The following is a 17026-nucleotide window of genomic DNA, read 5'->3' as shown; positions in this document are numbered from 1 at the left end:
TCTCAGTCCTGGCTGGCCAACAGCCAGAAGTGGGTTATGTGATACTGGCAAAGAGCAGGAAGCACCAAGCAACCCTGTTAACACAGACGCAGGCTCCCTCCACACAGCATTCCCTCCCTTCAGGGCCAGGTGGCTGGGTTTGCTCTTTGCTCTCTGACACTTAGGATGTGCAGATGGCTTTCCTTCATGACTTCATACGTGAATCAACTCACTCTCTGACTGACAGTGTGGCAGCAAGGAGGAGACCCAAGGGAGAAAGGGCTATTTTTACTCCAAACATTGCACTACATGCTGTAAGGGGCAGCTGCTACCATCAAGTGCTCACATTTAAAGTTCATCAGCCTGGCCATGAGGAGTTAGGTGACCTGCCCAGGTCTTGCAGCTAATCTAAGTCCCTGTGAGCAGGGACTAGCATCAGACTAATCTACGTCTGGGAGCAGCTCATGAGCAAAACAGCTTGTGCTGGGATCTGCTGTGGTTCTGCCCCAGCCTCCCAGTCCCACAAATGCAGGCTCTGGAGGTGTCTTACTTGGTCTTTGTTGACGAATCCCCAGATTCCAGCTGCAACTTCGCAGGCAAACAGGATCACCAGGCAAGTGAAGAACTGCAAAGACAAATCAAGAGAGGTACATTTAACATAACTGGCTACAGGCAAAAACAACCATTAGGTGGACAGAGGTGTGGAGTGGCACTTCTACTGACAGACAGGAACAAGGTGTCGCCTGACTTCAAACCTTTTTATCACTCATAAACATGCTTAGCCCACACGTATTTTCCTGTAACAAACCAGATGCCACCCCACACCCAGACTTCCCACTGGGGTGCCTGAGCAGGGATTAGCAGAGCCCTTCCCACATAGGGACTGGCATGGATGAGGATGCTCTGCGCACCACAAGAAACATCTCTCCTCTTCATGAACCTGCAGGACCATCCAGAGAAGCTTCTTGCACTGCTACAGATGCCCCAAGCATGCGAATTGCCAGTGCAGGTTTAAAAGCAACATTTCAGCTGCTGAGGAGCTGCATGGTGTCAGGGTGTGATTTATGGCCAGCTCTCTTGGCATCTGCTACCCTGCAAGGCTACTGCAGTTTTTTGCATAAATACTAACACTGATGTTTTCCCACAGTCCCACCCTGTTTGTGCAATTCCAGCACTCCTCCCTGCCATTCCCCCAAAGCCTCCCACCATCATTTCGTTCAGATCTCAGGAACACGTTGTGACGCTCAGTCTGTTAGACTGGGAATGGGAAGCCATAAAGGTCATACATCAGAGTCAAGTGAGAAGGCGCTGAGAGGCACGCTCCACATGCAGCTAACATTACCTCCATGATAACATCACCCTCGGTGACTTTTCCTGGGAAAAGCCCCATAGTGGGAGAACTGCCATGGAAGTAAAAAGGCAAAAGAGATGAATGCAGTTAGGGGAAGACAAAATCACATTATGGGGTGGGACAACAGCCCCTGACTGCTGGGAAGTCTCTGTTGCACACACATTTTCTTCACAAACAGAATAAATGGGAGTTTCCAGAATGACGCAATGACCTGGCTCTCACATGCAAGAGCAAAGGGTTATCAGCAAAATGGAAACAGGACTATTGACCTGACAGTAGGAAAAAACTTAAAACGTCCACATCCAGTCCCCAGATAAACAACTATTTAAATACCTATATATCCCTGAATCTTCTGGACCATCTTTGAGGGACTGGATCCCACATTCCCCCAAGAAGCCACATCACCCTAAATTGTGGGCACAATGCCACTGTAATTCTCTGGTAAAGCACTAGGGCTTGTGAAGGATGCCTCCAGTGAAGGATGTCTCCTTTATCCCAGATCTGGAGGTACAACTTCCTGCAGAAGTTCTGTAAGCTGGCTGCAAAGCACCAGAGATGCAGCTTGCTACCATGTGAATACAGCTGTGTTTCTGGCCAAGCGGTCATATATGCCCTCCAAGTTGAGTGGCTCCCTCCTGCCTTCCTTGGGTCTTGCTGCTCAGCTTTCATGCTGCCTTTGGCACTTCTTGGTACTTTTCCCTTTTGCAGCAAGGCTACAGTCACTTCATCGGCTGGCTGCAGGAGAGGGGAAGCGGCTGTTTCCTGCAACACCCTGAGGACACTGCCTGGAAATGTCCTTGGAGTGTGGTGGGAGCCTTGGCCAGTGGAAAGTGTCACCATGAGGTGTCTCCAGCCTTCTCTTGTCAGGCCAAGGTGTGCGCGAACATAGGCGAGCACACAGAGCTGCTAATTTCAGCCAAAGCAGCCAGTTTCCCTGTAAGACCTGGGCTATGTTGTACCATCTGCCCTTCTAATCCTCTTTCCAACTTCAGGAGGGAGTGAGGGGTAATTCAGGTTCTGTAATCACTTGTGCTAACAAAAACAATAATCCAAAGCCGCCAGACCTTACTACAACCACCCCTGTCGGATTTGTGCATGGGCTCCTCCTCTTCTCAGCTCAGTGATAATGCCTGCAAACTCCTAATGCAACTCCCATCCACCAGTGTTCAGAAGTGCTTTATAAAAGCTGGGGAGAAGCACTCCCTTCTTATTGGGAAACAAGCAATCGGAGGTGAAGCCAGCTGCGAAAGCCAGGCAAAGTAGCTCCGTTTCCCTTTGTCCCAGCTGTCCCCACACCCATGGGTCACTACACCACCACCAAGAATCTTCCAGCCCAACAAAGCCAAGTGCTGGAAAATCCTTCCCATTTGGTGTTGTTGTTTGTGGGCTTTTTTTGTTTGCTTTACCCCCTTTTCTTATTTTTTTTCTTTTTTTAATTGAGTTTAAAGCTGAACTACACGTCAGAACTTGCTTTAAATAAATAGGTCTCCCTTACCTACCCCCAAGGCAAAGGCTTTTGGTGTGGCTACAGTTTATACAATTAAGCTCATCCCATGCCAGGAATCCTGAGCTGCTGCCTCACATCAAGGACGCCTGCAGCACTTCAGTAATGGATTTTCTGGGACATCCTCACTAAGATATTGTGGGAAATCTTTGCTGTGTTCTCATCCAAACAGATAAAAATAGTGAATAACACCTTAAAAGAACTGGAATTGTCACAGGCAGCCTTAAAACAGAGTGAAAGGAGAAGCTGTAGGGGACAGCAGGTAAGAGAAAAGGGTTGGTAGGTGCTTGGTTGGACAGCCAGACTATGGGGGGGGGAAATAAAAGCAGGGGGGGCAGTTCACACATAACAGAAAATTAATCCCATAGGCTCTTCCTGTTTGCACCTCTTCTGCTATGCTGCTGGTTTCAGCCTCTGTACTGCAGCCAGGCACAAGCAGGAGCTTGCAGCATGCCTGCCAGCTGAGCCAGAGCTCAGTGGGCTGGGCAGAGATGCCCTCAGCCAAGCAGCACTACCATGCTCCTTGCAGAGACCAGCTATTTCCATCTCTGTGCTCATACATCTTCCCAGCCCCGTGTGTTGGAAGATTCTCCAGCAAGGGAAGCATGGCCACATACTGCCTGGCAGGACACCAAGCTGCCAAGCAGCATCCCAAGCTTTGCCCTCTTACCGTTCCCAGAAGGCACTGAGACTCCTGAATAGCGCCGTAGCATCCCAGGAACCCCACAAACATCATCACAGCTCCAACCGCAATGAGGATGTAGATTCCTGCAAGTGAGAGTGAGAGGCAGAAGCGTTACTGTAAAGCTTTGTACAGCAGCATCCCAGCTCCTGGGTGACCATTCTGGCTCATGGGAAGCCTAATTACATGTGTGCAGAATTAAAGCCTGGGAGACAGGAGCAGAGGTGGCAGCAGACATAGTAGAACAATACAACATAACACAACACAGATCGGGTCTGAAACCGTATGAGGCTGCTAACAACAAAGCTTTAAAAAGCCCATCATACCATCAGGAAACAGAGGACTCAAGTAGTAATAGGCAGAGGATGCAGCAGGCAAGACAAGGCTTTCCTCAAGCCTGTAGTATGTGAGTTCCCATAGCATACTGTTTTAAATATTTTAAGCAGAGGAGATGAAAATGATTAGTTAGCATATCTTTAAAATAAACAATAAGGCATATGGTTTATTTCTGTTAAACATCATGCAAATTTATCCAGCTAACATTTTAAAGACAGATGAGCCACAAAACTAAGAGAAAAGCACTGCTTAAGCATCTCTGCTTCATTTAATATAATCTGGCTTTTGTTTGTTGTAAGTTCTTCTATAGAGAAGATGACATTCCACTTCAACTTATTAAATCTGTACAGCCATCTTACTCCACAACTGCTTCAAAGCTTGGAAACAAGGCACTGGGTGTGGGAGCTCAAAAAACATAGGAATGAAAGTTTATTGATTCAGGAAACAAGAGCTCAGCTCAAGGCTCAGTTCCGATGTAGCAAGTAATCACCATGGTCTCACCAATCATGAGACTGGCGAGGCCATGGTGACTACTCCCAGCTCAGTTAGATTTGTTTGCTTTCCCAAAACCACAGCTTTCTCCTGGTGTACCCCATACATTTAGTGCATTTTTTGGTTAATTAATACTCTCAAGTATTGCGGTTCCACTCCTCTGTAAGTGAATCCTACTTTCCATCCAAAAGCTATTTGACACATGCAAAAAAATAAAGAAATAATTACAAATGAGGCAAGACTGCAGTCACCATTTTTAACTGACAGTGAGGGAAAAAAGAGAAGTCATGATGGGAATAAACATAGACGGGGCATCCAGAGGTAACAGCAACAACACTGAATCTCGCTGGTGCTTGGGAGACACGTCCCTCCAATGAAATGTTTTCTTCTGCTATGAGTCAAAATGCTTTCAGAATTACTAATCAGTCTGTCAACTCCCCCTTAGGAACAACACTGAAGTATAAACAGAGGTCAGGATTACAGGCAGTTGCCTGTACATGCCCTTCATGTTTAAGGTTTTTCTTATCTTTCTACCTTTTAAACAATCTCTGATAATTGAAGCGCAAAGTCTAAAGAGCACGTGCTGAGAGCAGAGTTAAGCCAAGTTAAATCCTTCTCTAAAAAAAAAACAAACAGATACATAACAACAGCCTTGACTTGTTTAAAATCCCCTCATGGATATGTCAAACTTGGGAAAGGATGAATTTTGACTCCCGTTTCTTCCCTCTTTAAAACAAAAGTCGCCAGCATCGAAACAATGCAATTGCCAATGGAAGGAGCAATACGGTGAGAGGTGGTGATGGAACCACCACCCCAGCAGCTCTGGCTGGGACCCTCCTGATGGCCTTTCTCACCAGCACCATGCTTGCACAACGTCTTGCGCTATATTTAGGTGCCACAGGAGGGAGGAAGCCATCTGCAGGGGAAGCGCCAGCACAATGGAACGTGCTGACCCTGCAGGAAGCCCCTCTTCACAAAACCTGACAGCATCTGTGGCCGGTGACACCAACATCCTCACAGAAACACTGCTGGCAGAAGGGCAGGGATGTCTACTCAACGGGCTTCAGCAGCACCCAGCAGCCCCAAAAACCCAACAGGTACTTGTGCTGCTGAAGAGCCTCAAGGGGGGGATGAGACACCTCCTTACCTGAAGGTGTGAAGAAAAGGAAAACACAAGCAGAAGATGCCTCCCAGGAGAGTTTCTTGGAAAGGACAGGCCAGCAGTTGAAGTTCTGTGGGCCTGCCTGAAGAACTGGGTGATTTTATCCCAGTGGCTGGACATGATGTGAGGTGGAGCGGTGGTGGCAGCCAGGCAGAGAGCCAGAGTGGTGAGCAGTGCGGCAGAGGGCCCCAAAGGGGCTGGGGGTGATGGGAAGACATGAACGCATCCTGTGAAATGAAGGCTGTATGTTGGATGCCTGCCAAATCCCAGAGAGACCAATAGAGATTTTCAGATGCTACATAACTGCTATTTCAAGAACACCCTATTGGTAGTGGTCTCTAAAAAAGAGAGGTTTGCTTGTCACCAGAACCTGATAATGCCCAAGAACCAGCCTTCACCACGCCAGCTTGTACCAGGGATGCTGCTGGTCTGGGTTTTCAACCCCAACTGCTTCAGGTTTCTCCATCTTACAGCACTGGGTGGCTCCACAGGAGAGTCTTCATACCAAGTTGCTCTGGGAAAATCAACTTTTCTCATCCCTGAGTGCAGCAGCTTCTGACTTCTTCTCGTTAGGCCAACAGAGAAGAGACAAAGCTGAGCTGGGGGCAAGTAATTTCAACATCTGAGAAGTCAGTATTTATGCTAACCACAGATGTAGCACATCTGGAGACCAAGCAGCATGATGCCACAGGGACCCCAACAACCAGGTCACTGCCGCAGAGAAGATTTTATTCTCAGATTCAGCACAATAAACAAAGGCAACTTCCAGGCTGAACAAATATAGGCAGGAGATCACAGAGTCATAGAGCTACCTTGGCTGGAAGGCACCTTGAAAGATCACCTGGTCAAACCTTTTGTGAGAAAAGGAGCTTAAATGAGACTATCCAGCTCCCTGACCAATTATACCCCCAAAGCCTCCAGTGATGGACTCTACCATGGCCCTGCAGAGGTTGTTCCATTGAATGACTGTTGGGTCAAAAATGTTTGTCTTATATAGAGATCATCAGGAAAATGCAGGAGCCACTGGTGGCTGGGAAAATTTTGCTCTGAAAAGTAGGCGATAAAAGCCCAGCAAGAACCTCAACTGATGGAAGAGACCAAGAGGGAACAGAGACATTTGCTATTCTATAGAAGTCTTCTGAAGGCCTCTGCACTTCCTTCTTGCTGGTTTTTGTGCAGCTTCAATAGCACAAAACCAAACCCAACCTGCTGAACTCTCACCCCAGACAGGCCATGCAGACCTCAGGCAGACAAGTGACACACATCCTGGCTTCCTGCTCCCCTCCCAGCTCATGCTTCGTCAACTCCTCACCAGAGCCAGCACTGCTGTCTAGCAAGCAAACAACAAGAAGTAAAGGAGGGAAGGGAAGAAGACGTGCACCATGTGCAGCTTCCTGAGCAGAGGCCAGCGGATGCGACTGGAGGGGTGGGAGCAGCAGGAATGTGCATCCAGGCAGGGGAGCAGGCAGCAATGACTGGCCTGCACTCAGAAAACCACAAAAAAACCCTGGAAGGCTTTTGGGATAAAGACCAGCTTCATTCCCAGGCACAAACAAGTGGCTGTTATGGAGTTGCCTTTTGCCCATGAGCACCACCAGAGCACGACAGCCTCCTGGGAGGCAATGGAGCAGGACTCTGCTCCGGAGTTTATTTAAAAACAAACACAAAATATTTAATGCAACAATAGCATCTTGTACAATGAAAGCTAGCAGTGTTTCTCCACAGAAATGCCACGCTGAAGACTGAAAAGCAAACGAAAGCAACCAAAGCACCCAACCACAGACTTTGGATGGTGTTTGTTTTCCCACACCCCTCTTTCTCCTCAAGGGATGGGACTGAGGGGGTGTCTCTGCCTCCAGACTGGGTGCCAGGCAGCTGGGGGCTATTTCACAGCAATCGCAGCCCAGATGGGAACGACCAAGCCCTCTTCCCAGAAATAAGCCTGACACATCTTAGCTTTCATTCCTGGCAGGCAGCAAGCGTGACGGACAGTGTGGTTTTGGGCTCCAAGTCTGTGAGCAAAGCACCTGTCATCCCCACCCTGAATGGCACATTATCCTCCTTAAAGTCAGAGCAGCCTCACCCCAGCACAAGCCTCCCCACTATATAAGATTAACTGCTGCTAGCCTGTCCTGGGTGAGAAACTCTTCACCAAAGCCATATTCATCCCTTCAGGGCTCTACCCAAACTGGCACAATTTTGCATGAGCAAGGCTTCATCTGCCTTTCACACGCCACTTCTCAGCTCATTTGTACTGCAGCTTTCTCAGGGGTTTTCAAACAAGAAATACTGCTGGCCATAAACAAACAGAATTAGAGAGGTATAAAATGCAAACTGCAGTGCCTGCAGTCGTGCAGCTCCCTCCAAAGCAGCAACAGGTAATCCTGGGAATAGCCAGAGCTGCAGCAACAGGCACAGTAAGCAAATGATTTCTAGGTTCACAGTACCAACGTGCCTCCAAATTCTTGAACAACACTACAGTGTGATTTCTGCCCTGCGGCACATTTCTCCAATAAGGCAGCAGTAAGCAAGACTACTAAAGCTGCCACACGCAACCAGCCACCACCGAAGCACACCGTGAGGCACAGGACCTGTACATTGGGGCTGGGAAGTCAGAAGGATTTGCATAGACAAGCAGTGCCTGGAGTCCCCTTACCTCCTTTTGAGATGGAGCCTTAAAACAGAAAGCTTTAGGAAAAGGGCCAACCAGTCTTTGCTTCACCTCCTCTATTACAGAGAGACTTGGGATCCTGTCTGAATTCAAAGCAGTAGCACAGCAACCGTCTCTTCACTCAAGAGCATCAGGACATGATGCATCAGAATAAGCAGCAGCAATGGACCAAACATCATCCCCCCCACCTTCACTGATACAACCAGGGCATGTGATGTTTTGGGCTGCAGGGACCTCCTAAAGTGTTAGTCATGCAGAAAGCCCCCGAACGTGAGACCCAGGACTGACAGTAAAGTAACTGAGCACTTCTCTCTGGATGGGGCTAGGGTGAAAAGAAAAACAAAGCAGTCAAGAGGCCAGCTTAGTTCCCAGCTCACACAGATGGTATTCCCCTGGAAGGCCCTTCGCCGCTAGACCAGGTAGGAACTGGGATGCTCAGTTCAGGGACAAGGGAAGAGACAGTATGGCAGTACTTGCTTTGGCATTAAAGCAACATAACTGGTGCCTAGAGGGCTATAAAACCCATGTCCTGTCCCTGCTGAGAAGTAGAAAGAAAAAAAACAAGCAGAAAAAAAAACAGACTGTAAAAAAGGACATGATAAGAAAACAAATAAAAGGAAGAATGAGCACAGCAGAGTCCCTCTAAAATAAGCAGGGACTAGGCCAGCCCCACCCAGCCCTCCTTCTGTGCCCCACCATCCTCCCATCAGAGATGCTGTGCAGCTCCAGGCATGGGCTTTCCCAGGCAGCACCCTACCTCTCCCTCCATTTTGACCCTCTCCCAGCAGCTTTAACTCATTAAGCTAATGGAAGCCAGTCTCTTCCCCAGGTCACCATGACAATGTTTGCAAAAGACAGAAAACAAAACAAAACAAAGACGATCCCCCCAGCATCACACCAAGCCCGGGCAGCTCTCCAAGCCATGCCTGCCCTCCTCATGGGATGTGCTTTAAAAAGGGGCTGAGAGCAAAGGAAAGAAAGATTTTCATGTTTATTTCCCCAATAGTTAGGCTCCCAGGGAGGACACTGCACATGCCAGACTTTTGCAAGCCTCAGAAGGACGGAGGGAGGACAGGCTGCGGTGCCTACCCTGCCATGGCTCCTGGCCTGGAGACACAGAACATCACAGGGCTCACTCACATCACCCCTGCTGCAGGGAAGGGTGGGACCATCAGATGGTGGTGGGAAGGAGACTTCATCCTACCCCACACCACCAATCCTGGAAGAACAGACTCTCCATAGCTTAAGAAAACCACCATGACGTGCTTCCTTGGAACCTGGGGGCAAGACAGAAGCAGGGAGCGGAAAGTGCCTCCAAGATGGGGTAGGGGTGGCTGCACCACCAGCTAGTGAGAGAGGGTATCCCAGCCACTTTGTCCAGACGCCCAGTGAAACTGGCCCAGCAGAGCCAACAGCGCTGTCTTAGAAGTGGGGCAAGAGAGAGGGGGTGGAAAAAGAGAAGGTTTTCTGGATGATGACAACAGGGAAGCCCCTCTGTTCCCATCCACCCTCTTTCCCAAGAAAAACATTGCTGCTCTGTGGCTGCTAATGACTTCCAGATGGAGCAACGGGGTCACAAAGCATGGAGAACTCTTCTGGGGCGGTGTGGCTCACACAGAGAGATGAAAGACTTCACATGCTGCCCTTGTCTGCAAGAAGACAAGAAGGAAGCAAAGGACACACCACCACCAGAAAAGCAAGGGGGACGTGGGGAAAGCCTTAGACAATGTCCTCTCATACCCAAAATGAGTCAGATTTCGTCAGCCTACCCAGGAAACACTGAAGGGAGACTTGAATTTTGAAACAACAGCATGCTTGTGAGAGCTAGGAGGATGTCTACTGTGCATCTCCAGGACTCGGATGGATGATGGTGGTGCAGCACAGGAGATCCAGACTGGAACATACTCGTCCATCTTCTGCTGCCTCAGCCTATAACACTTCTGGACATCTCTATGTGTCCTGAGGTCTCAACCGCTGACAGAGCCCAAGTCCTGCTGGACGATTTTTTGTGGGCTTTGCATGCCTAAACATATGGCAGGTTTTCAAAGGAAAACTGTCAAAGCTACAGCTTTAAACAGCTCTGAAGAGCAAGAAGCCACCTTTGGCACAATGGGCCAATGGGAGGGGACAAAGAAGGAGGACAGCTACATTATTTGTAGTTGGATGGATCTGAGCCCAAAATAACCCAGTGGTATCAATTTATGACCTTAATCTTAACCAATTTTAGTCTGCAGAGTAAATAAACCACAGGAGCCAGTCACAAGAAAGGTAGACCAACATGCAATTAAATACAAGTTGTTTTCTGTAATAGAAACTGAATTCTGCAATAAGAATACACACAAAAAAAAGATTGTCACGTATAAGGGGTAAGCCAGATACTTAAGAAGGAAGGCCTGACAAAGTGTTCTGCCTCAAAACTATCTTAAAAAGAACTCCAGTATTATTGAAGCAGGTCAGAAAACATCCAGTTGATCCGACAGTGATTAGAGAAAAAATCCAGAGCCACTAAATCTCAGTTGTTTTTAATTCTTTATGCGACTAAATAATTAAATTTCCCTTAATGGTAAAAAAGTCTATTTCCAACTAGAAAAAAGGCAAGTACCTGTTTAAAAAAAAAATCCATATATGTATTATTTTTTAAGTAATCCATTTTGCTCACTGTGGTTCAAGGATGTGGTTTCCATTGCCGAGCACATAAGCCGCAGTTCGTGTCTCTACTGGCAAGCCAGTGACACACAGGGCCTTGGAGAAGCTGAGCAGAAAAGGGTGATAGAAGAACTAGTGCTGATCCAGCTGCGTGCATCCACAGGGATCACTGCAGCACCTCAAAACTGGTGTTATTTTGCTAGTGGTTATTATGGGAGCTAGAGACCAAGACTGTTGGGCTCTTTTCTACCCCCTTCACAACAATTTTAGCAGAAGATTTGCTGTTTCACCTAACCTCACAATATACAGAAGCTGGCACCACCTTTAAAAGATACTTAATATTTTAAAGAGGGATGGGAACAAGGACAGGAGCATGAAGAGAAACAAAGAACTTCCCATTGCTCGCATCAGGTCCACACTCACTGTAGAACTGCTGGCTTCCAGAGTGTTAGCAACACATCAGAGCTGAAGTGCAACTCTCTCTGCAATGAAAAACCTCTTTGAAACCCTGGAAATCACTGGGTTTTGACTGAGGCAATTAAGGCTAATTAAGGGGAAAAAAGCTATTATGGATAGAAGAGACAGCTCCTTCATAACCATTTAGCCCACACAAGTCTGTTTAGATGACTGATGGGATGCTCTGCACCCATGGCCACATCTGGGACCCGCAGCAAGAGTGACCAGAGCACCCTCCCAAGCTGTTAAGAGCAGCAGGCAAGGCCTGGGGAAGCTTAGGCAGGCATTCTGACCCCTATCCATGTGTGCACTGCTGCTCAGCAGTCCCTCCTCTCTGCAAGGGTCAGACCCCCCTGAGGCCAGCAAAGCCTCAGGACAGCAATTCCAAAAACCCTGAGGACACCCACAAATGCTTGTCAGCAATGGATGTTGTGCTGACTTCAAGGACAAGTGTGTAAATGCAACTGTGGTTCAACTCACATGTGTACTAATGCACGAGAAAGACTTCAAAGCATCCCTGTGCCTTCTGGCCCATTTCTTCAAGCTCACTCTACACGAAAAGCAGCTCAAACTCATTTCCAGGACAGAAATCATTATCCTAGACTGTATTTGTACAAACCAAGACAGTGAAGGGAGTCTGTGATTCACCTTGCTAGAGCCTGCATTCCTGTTAGCCAGTCTCCCCTCCAGTGCTACCGCAGCACACCGATTTGTGGGCATACTCGCTGCCTTCAAATCAGCCCAAAGCCATTGCTGTCTCCCACATGCTTTGCTGCTGCCTGACCTGCTTGGCAGCGGGATCCACAATCATCAGTCTGGTTGCTAGGGAAAAGACCCAAAAACAAAAAAATAAACCCCTGTTGCCTTTCTGTTGAGGCAGCAATACCCAGCAGGATGGTAAGCAAAGGGGAGTGGTGGCAGCAGCCAAGCTTAACCCACCACTGCACACCTCCCAAGGACTGCCAGTGCTGCCATGCTCTGGGATACCGCTCACGAGAGGATTTACGAGTAAAACACAAAAAAAGCTAAACAGAACCAAACCCAGTGCCCCTCCTCACCCCCAGAGCTACACGGAAAACCACACCCCAGCTCTGGGTGCCTTTGCACTCTTCCTCACGTCTGGCCCTACTCCCAGGACCGAGCTAATTGGAGCCATGGGTTGTGTCACCCTGTCACTTGTTGGGAGCAGCTGGAGGCAGATTTCCTATTTTGGATCTGGCAGGAGAGAGCAAAGCTGAGGCCATCCAGCTGCCATGCTCCACTCCTTGTCAGGCAGCACCAGGGAAAGCACAGGAAGGGCAGACAGCAGGGATGAGCACCCAGTGATGCTCCCAGCACACAGGCACTCCAGAAAGGGGCAAGTGTGAAACCCAGTGCTGAGGCAGACAAGAGCCAGGGCTTTTGTCCCTATCTTCCTGAAAGCATTTTGCCTGCAGTGACCATCTCTGGGCATGACATAACCAAATCCTTGAAGGGCAGAAAACCTGGCTTTCCCCTGTCACATTATCTTCACTATTATCCCACTGAGATAGGGAAAAAAGCAGGAAGGTGAGTGTCACTTCCCTCTTCAAGATCCCCAAGGGCTCTTAAAACCAGTGACACCACAGCACCAACTTGCTGCGGAGAGATCAGACTGCTTCAGCTTGTACAGGTATCTGCAGAGATCAGCCTTTTCCCACGGGCTCTCATAACCAATTGAATCACTGTTTTGTTTTGTTTTTAAATGTTACTTCAAGTGTACAGTCGATAAACACCTAAGAAGTGGTTCACCAGTTGTCAGCATCCAACTTAGTAATGCCTCTAGCTCACTTGAAGAATGTTTTCTGACCTGCTATCAACACCTTGCCCAGAGCACTTCAGGAGCAGTGGTACACAAGGGCAAGAAGGATTTTAGGTTTTCATCTACAAATAAAGCAAATAAATGCATATTAGATCATAAGCCTAGCTCAGATGAAGAGCAAGTATTTCCCTTTATCACAAAAGCATGAAAAGTGTGGTGCTCCAGCTATCCCCATCCATGGTAGCACTTAAGTCTTGACAGCGCTGAAGCAGTTAACTTGCCATCTGTTGGAGCATTGGGTCCACAGCCAGAATGGAAGTGCCAAAAGCCAAGGCTGCAACAAGTGGTTAGGGATCAGAGGATTCACGAGCCGTGCTGAGGAAAAGCCCATGAACAAGAGCTCATTTAATAACCTCCCAAGCCAGCACACAAAACAACTCATTGGATGCAGTGCCAAGGTGCTGAGGGGAAGAGTGTGAATGGAGGGGAAATACTGCTTGTGGGCAACCCCAGCCCCAGGAGCTCCCTCCTTGTGGATGGATAAGTGAGAGGGGAACAGTTGCCTGTGCCCATGAGGCTGCAAGAGCAGCTGCCACAGTGGTCCAGTCTGGCTGCAAGGGAAGCTGACAGGAGGGACCCCTCCTCTCCTCCTGCTCCCACAGCAGGCTGAAGGCAGATAAGCATCACGTGTAGTACCCTAGTAGCTGCCCTGCTCCCCACATCCTCCTTCTTCCAGTTCCCCATTGCCGTTAATTCCCATGCACTGACCAGCTGTGTTAATTATCTGTCTTCTCCTGCAGACAACCTGAGAAAACAGCTTTTAACAAAACAGCTCCAAGTTCGGGGCAGGGGAAAGAACACAGAGAAATTAGAAGACACCAAAGCACTGCTTTCCCGCTCCCCCTCCTCACTAAGTACAAACCCTGTGGTAGAAGTTTTCCTCCTCTGACAGTTTTTATTGCTTCCCCCTGTCCTGCAGCAAAGCCTGGCTGGCTTTTAAAAGCCTCCTGACAGATCCCAGGACTAGGGCCCTGTGCCAGACACCAAAAAGGGGTTTGCAAGAAGAAAAAGGAAGAAAAAATAAAACCCCAAAAAAGCCCCAGCTCTGGAAGCCAACCACAGAGAGGATTCCACTCCCAAAGCTGAAATATCATGTGCATGTGTACGCTGGATGCCAAAGGAAAGACAGAGGAGTATCAGTTGAGGGGGGGAAGAGAGGGAAGGGGTAAAAAAAGAAAAGGCAAAAAGAAATCCCAGCTTTCAGACTCCAGAGGGCTGGCTGGGAGAGGCAGCAGCTGAAAGAAATGCTCTGCTGTTATTACTGCATGGAAATTACAGCCGCCAGAAGGAATCCAGGCCAATCTGTTGCTGAATATAACTTTAAAAAGACATCCAGCCTCAAAACATGGGCCATTCCTGGGCATCACAAGGCCAGCACAGTGGTGGGACCCGTAGTCTGCTCCCCACTGCCTTCTCAATAGCAAAAGCCGAGAACAAAGACAAACCAGAAAGAGGCAGAAGAGCAACAGATGTACAACAGGTGGGACAGAAGGACTTGGCTCCTGCATTCCAGATCCCCCAGGTTTTGGGAGAAATGTGTTAACTAGGGAGCCATCAGTTGCTGGCCTCCGGAAGGAAGGAGATGTTTGGGCTGGTTCCTGGAAAGGAGCTTAACTTCTCAAGAGTTCCCTTTTTATTTTTTTTTTCATTGAAATCTACAAAGGGGAAATGCTGCAAATACAGCTCTGGGTGTGCAGCAGGAGGGGGGACACAACAAGAGAGGGAAACCCACTGCTATTTACAGCAGGCCTGTAACCAGGCACAGTCAGGGAGAGGGCTCAGGCATGCAGCTTCGTAGGCAAGCAGGGAAAACCAAAGGAGAATCCTTTCCAGAAGGTAATTTCAGCTCTAGGTGAGAACAGGACATTGGATCAGACGGGTCCTGTCCCCAGCCCCAGCAGTCTGCACTCCAAGCCAGCTCCAGCCTGGCAGCCAGCCCCTCCTGCAAGCGTCTCCCCCTCGTCTGTGACGGATCATTGGAACACAGGGCAAAAATAGGGGGTTTCATCTCCCAGCAAGCCAGCATGCTGTCAGATTAATAAAAATCATGCTAAGTTTAACCATAACACACAGAGGCTCCACCTGCCCCTCCTGGAGAACATGAGTCACGAGCTCACCGAGCTTCACATCCCATTGCCAGGGCCTCCATCAGCTACTTTTATATCCCTTTGGATAGGAAACGAGATATGCTTCCAAGAAGTCCCCCTTCTTCCCAAACGTGCTCTGGGGACAGCAGCAGAGAACAGTGGGAGAACCTGCTATGCTGCAATTCATCTTTTGTGCTTTTAGCCGTCGTGACTTCGGGTTCTGTGCTTGGGCCACAGCCAACATTCAACAAACGCTTTGACTGCCATGGCAGGAGATGTTTTGGGCAGTACAGGGGCAGCGGGAGGCAATTTTAGTCTGACCTTCTTGCTGCTCACCTGGAGCTTTCCGCCCTACTTTTGGGCACACTGCAGTTCCCCCTGGGGCACGATACCCACGCAGCAATGCCAGCATGCTCACACCTACTTACCGACATAGAAGGTGTTAGGGGCCTGCTTCTCGCCCAGATGCAGGTAGAGGATATTCGTCGTCTGTGAGTCATGCCGAAGCCACAGGGCCACTCCCAGGATGATGCCCCCTGCCAGCTGGGGAGAAAGCAGAGGGAAGCGGATGTTACCCACTGCTCCAGCAGCACCAGACCCCAGGCAGCAGTTTTCAGGTGGGAGCAGAAGGCTTGCTTTTCATCTTTCTGCAAAGTCTTATTTATTCTTTCACGTACGAGAGCATCCTTCTCAACCATTGTCCTACCCCTGCAACGTGCTTTGTGCCCCATACCACATGAGCCGCACAATCTTCCCTGCTTTGTGAAAAGATCCCTCATTCTGGCGATGTGCAAAGCCCCTTCCAGTTCCTGCAGATGATTTCTTTCCTAAAAGCACTTTTGTTACTCAATTAAAATGGAAGGCTCAGCCTTACCCAAGAAGCACGACACGTGCAACTCAGGCTTTCAGGAGAGCTTTTTAACAGAACTTAGGATCAGCCCTAACTAGACCCTTTTCCCAACAGGCTGTCATCACCCCATTTCATTTCTCTGTGATGTACAAAGAGAGTTTTGTTTGATCTATGGAGACCTTGGTAGGAAGGATGAGGAGACTGTGGCTTAGAAAGCGGGAGCTTTTTCCCCTCAGCCTCCAGTCTCATGTGCCCATTACTTTCCATTACTTTCCATTCATGGTCAGGCTTCCACTCTGAGCAGACCTAGCGCTCCTCTGGCAGGAAAGGCTTTCCTTAACATCCTAATACAGGGATTGAAGCAGAGCAAAGCCTCAGCACAGGCCAAGGTACAACCATACCGCTTTTGGAGGCTACCATGAAGATGCTCAACAGAGCTGAGCAGCTCTGCAAGTCAACAAGGCTGAAACATCGCTGCCTCGCCTGCTGCTGCCTGCTCCAGCAGAAGAGCAGAGCACTCACACACACGTGGAAGCCCCCAGGGCAAGGGCAAAAACACATCCAACACAGGAGATGTTCTGCGCATGGAGCATGGACCCAGCTTACCGCTGGAATACTTATGTCCAAGTTATGTGAAGTCTGATGACTGACTTCCTCACTGTTTTCTCTTTCAGGGCGGGGCTGGGAATGGCAGGGGAGCATGGGAGCAGAGTGGGGGCACTGCAGCAGGGAGGGCGTCACTGAGAGGAAGTCCAGCCAGAGTTCCAGCAGGACTCGCTGTGCTCCCCATGCCACCCATCCCCTCTTCCATTTAAAACCACGAGGGGAGGGGATTATAAACACATGCAAAAAACCCCAAACAACAAACCCTTAAGAATGTAATATCACTTCTACGAAAGGCTGGAAGCCCCTGTTCAAAGGACGATGTAATCTTGAGAGTCCTAAACCCTCGAAGCCACTCATCTTAATA

At 48.8% G+C, this 17026-nt stretch overlaps 1 protein-coding gene and 1 long non-coding RNA gene across 4 annotated transcripts in view; one reads left to right on the top strand and one right to left on the bottom strand.

The window, feature by feature from the left end:
• The window catches only part of LOC133206467 (uncharacterized), a 232818-nt gene that overhangs the window by 18069 nt on the left and 197723 nt on the right, over nt 1-17026 (top strand). The window lies entirely within an intron of this gene.
• Nucleotides 1-17026, bottom strand: part of CD81 (CD81 molecule) — a 108418-nt gene that overhangs the window by 82211 nt on the left and 9181 nt on the right. For all 3 annotated transcript variants that reach the window (XM_061342486.1, XM_061342484.1, XM_061342485.1), the window contains exons 2-4: nt 15635-15749; nt 3505-3602; nt 530-604 (exon numbers count right to left, since the gene is read on the bottom strand). In XM_061342486.1, the coding sequence (XP_061198470.1) occupies nt 530-604; nt 3505-3602; nt 15635-15749 (288 nt within the window). The remainder of the gene's footprint in view (nt 1-529; nt 605-3504; nt 3603-15634; nt 15750-17026) is intronic.

This window comes from Neopsephotus bourkii, unplaced genomic scaffold, assembly GCF_033783945.1.
Source record: "Neopsephotus bourkii isolate Nb327-2 ecotype Australia unplaced genomic scaffold, CSIRO-AGI_Nbou_v1 NB_1792, whole genome shotgun sequence".
Taxonomy (NCBI): Eukaryota; Metazoa; Chordata; class Aves; order Psittaciformes; family Psittacidae; genus Neopsephotus; species Neopsephotus bourkii.
This window is presented reverse-complemented; position numbering and strand designations above follow the sequence as displayed.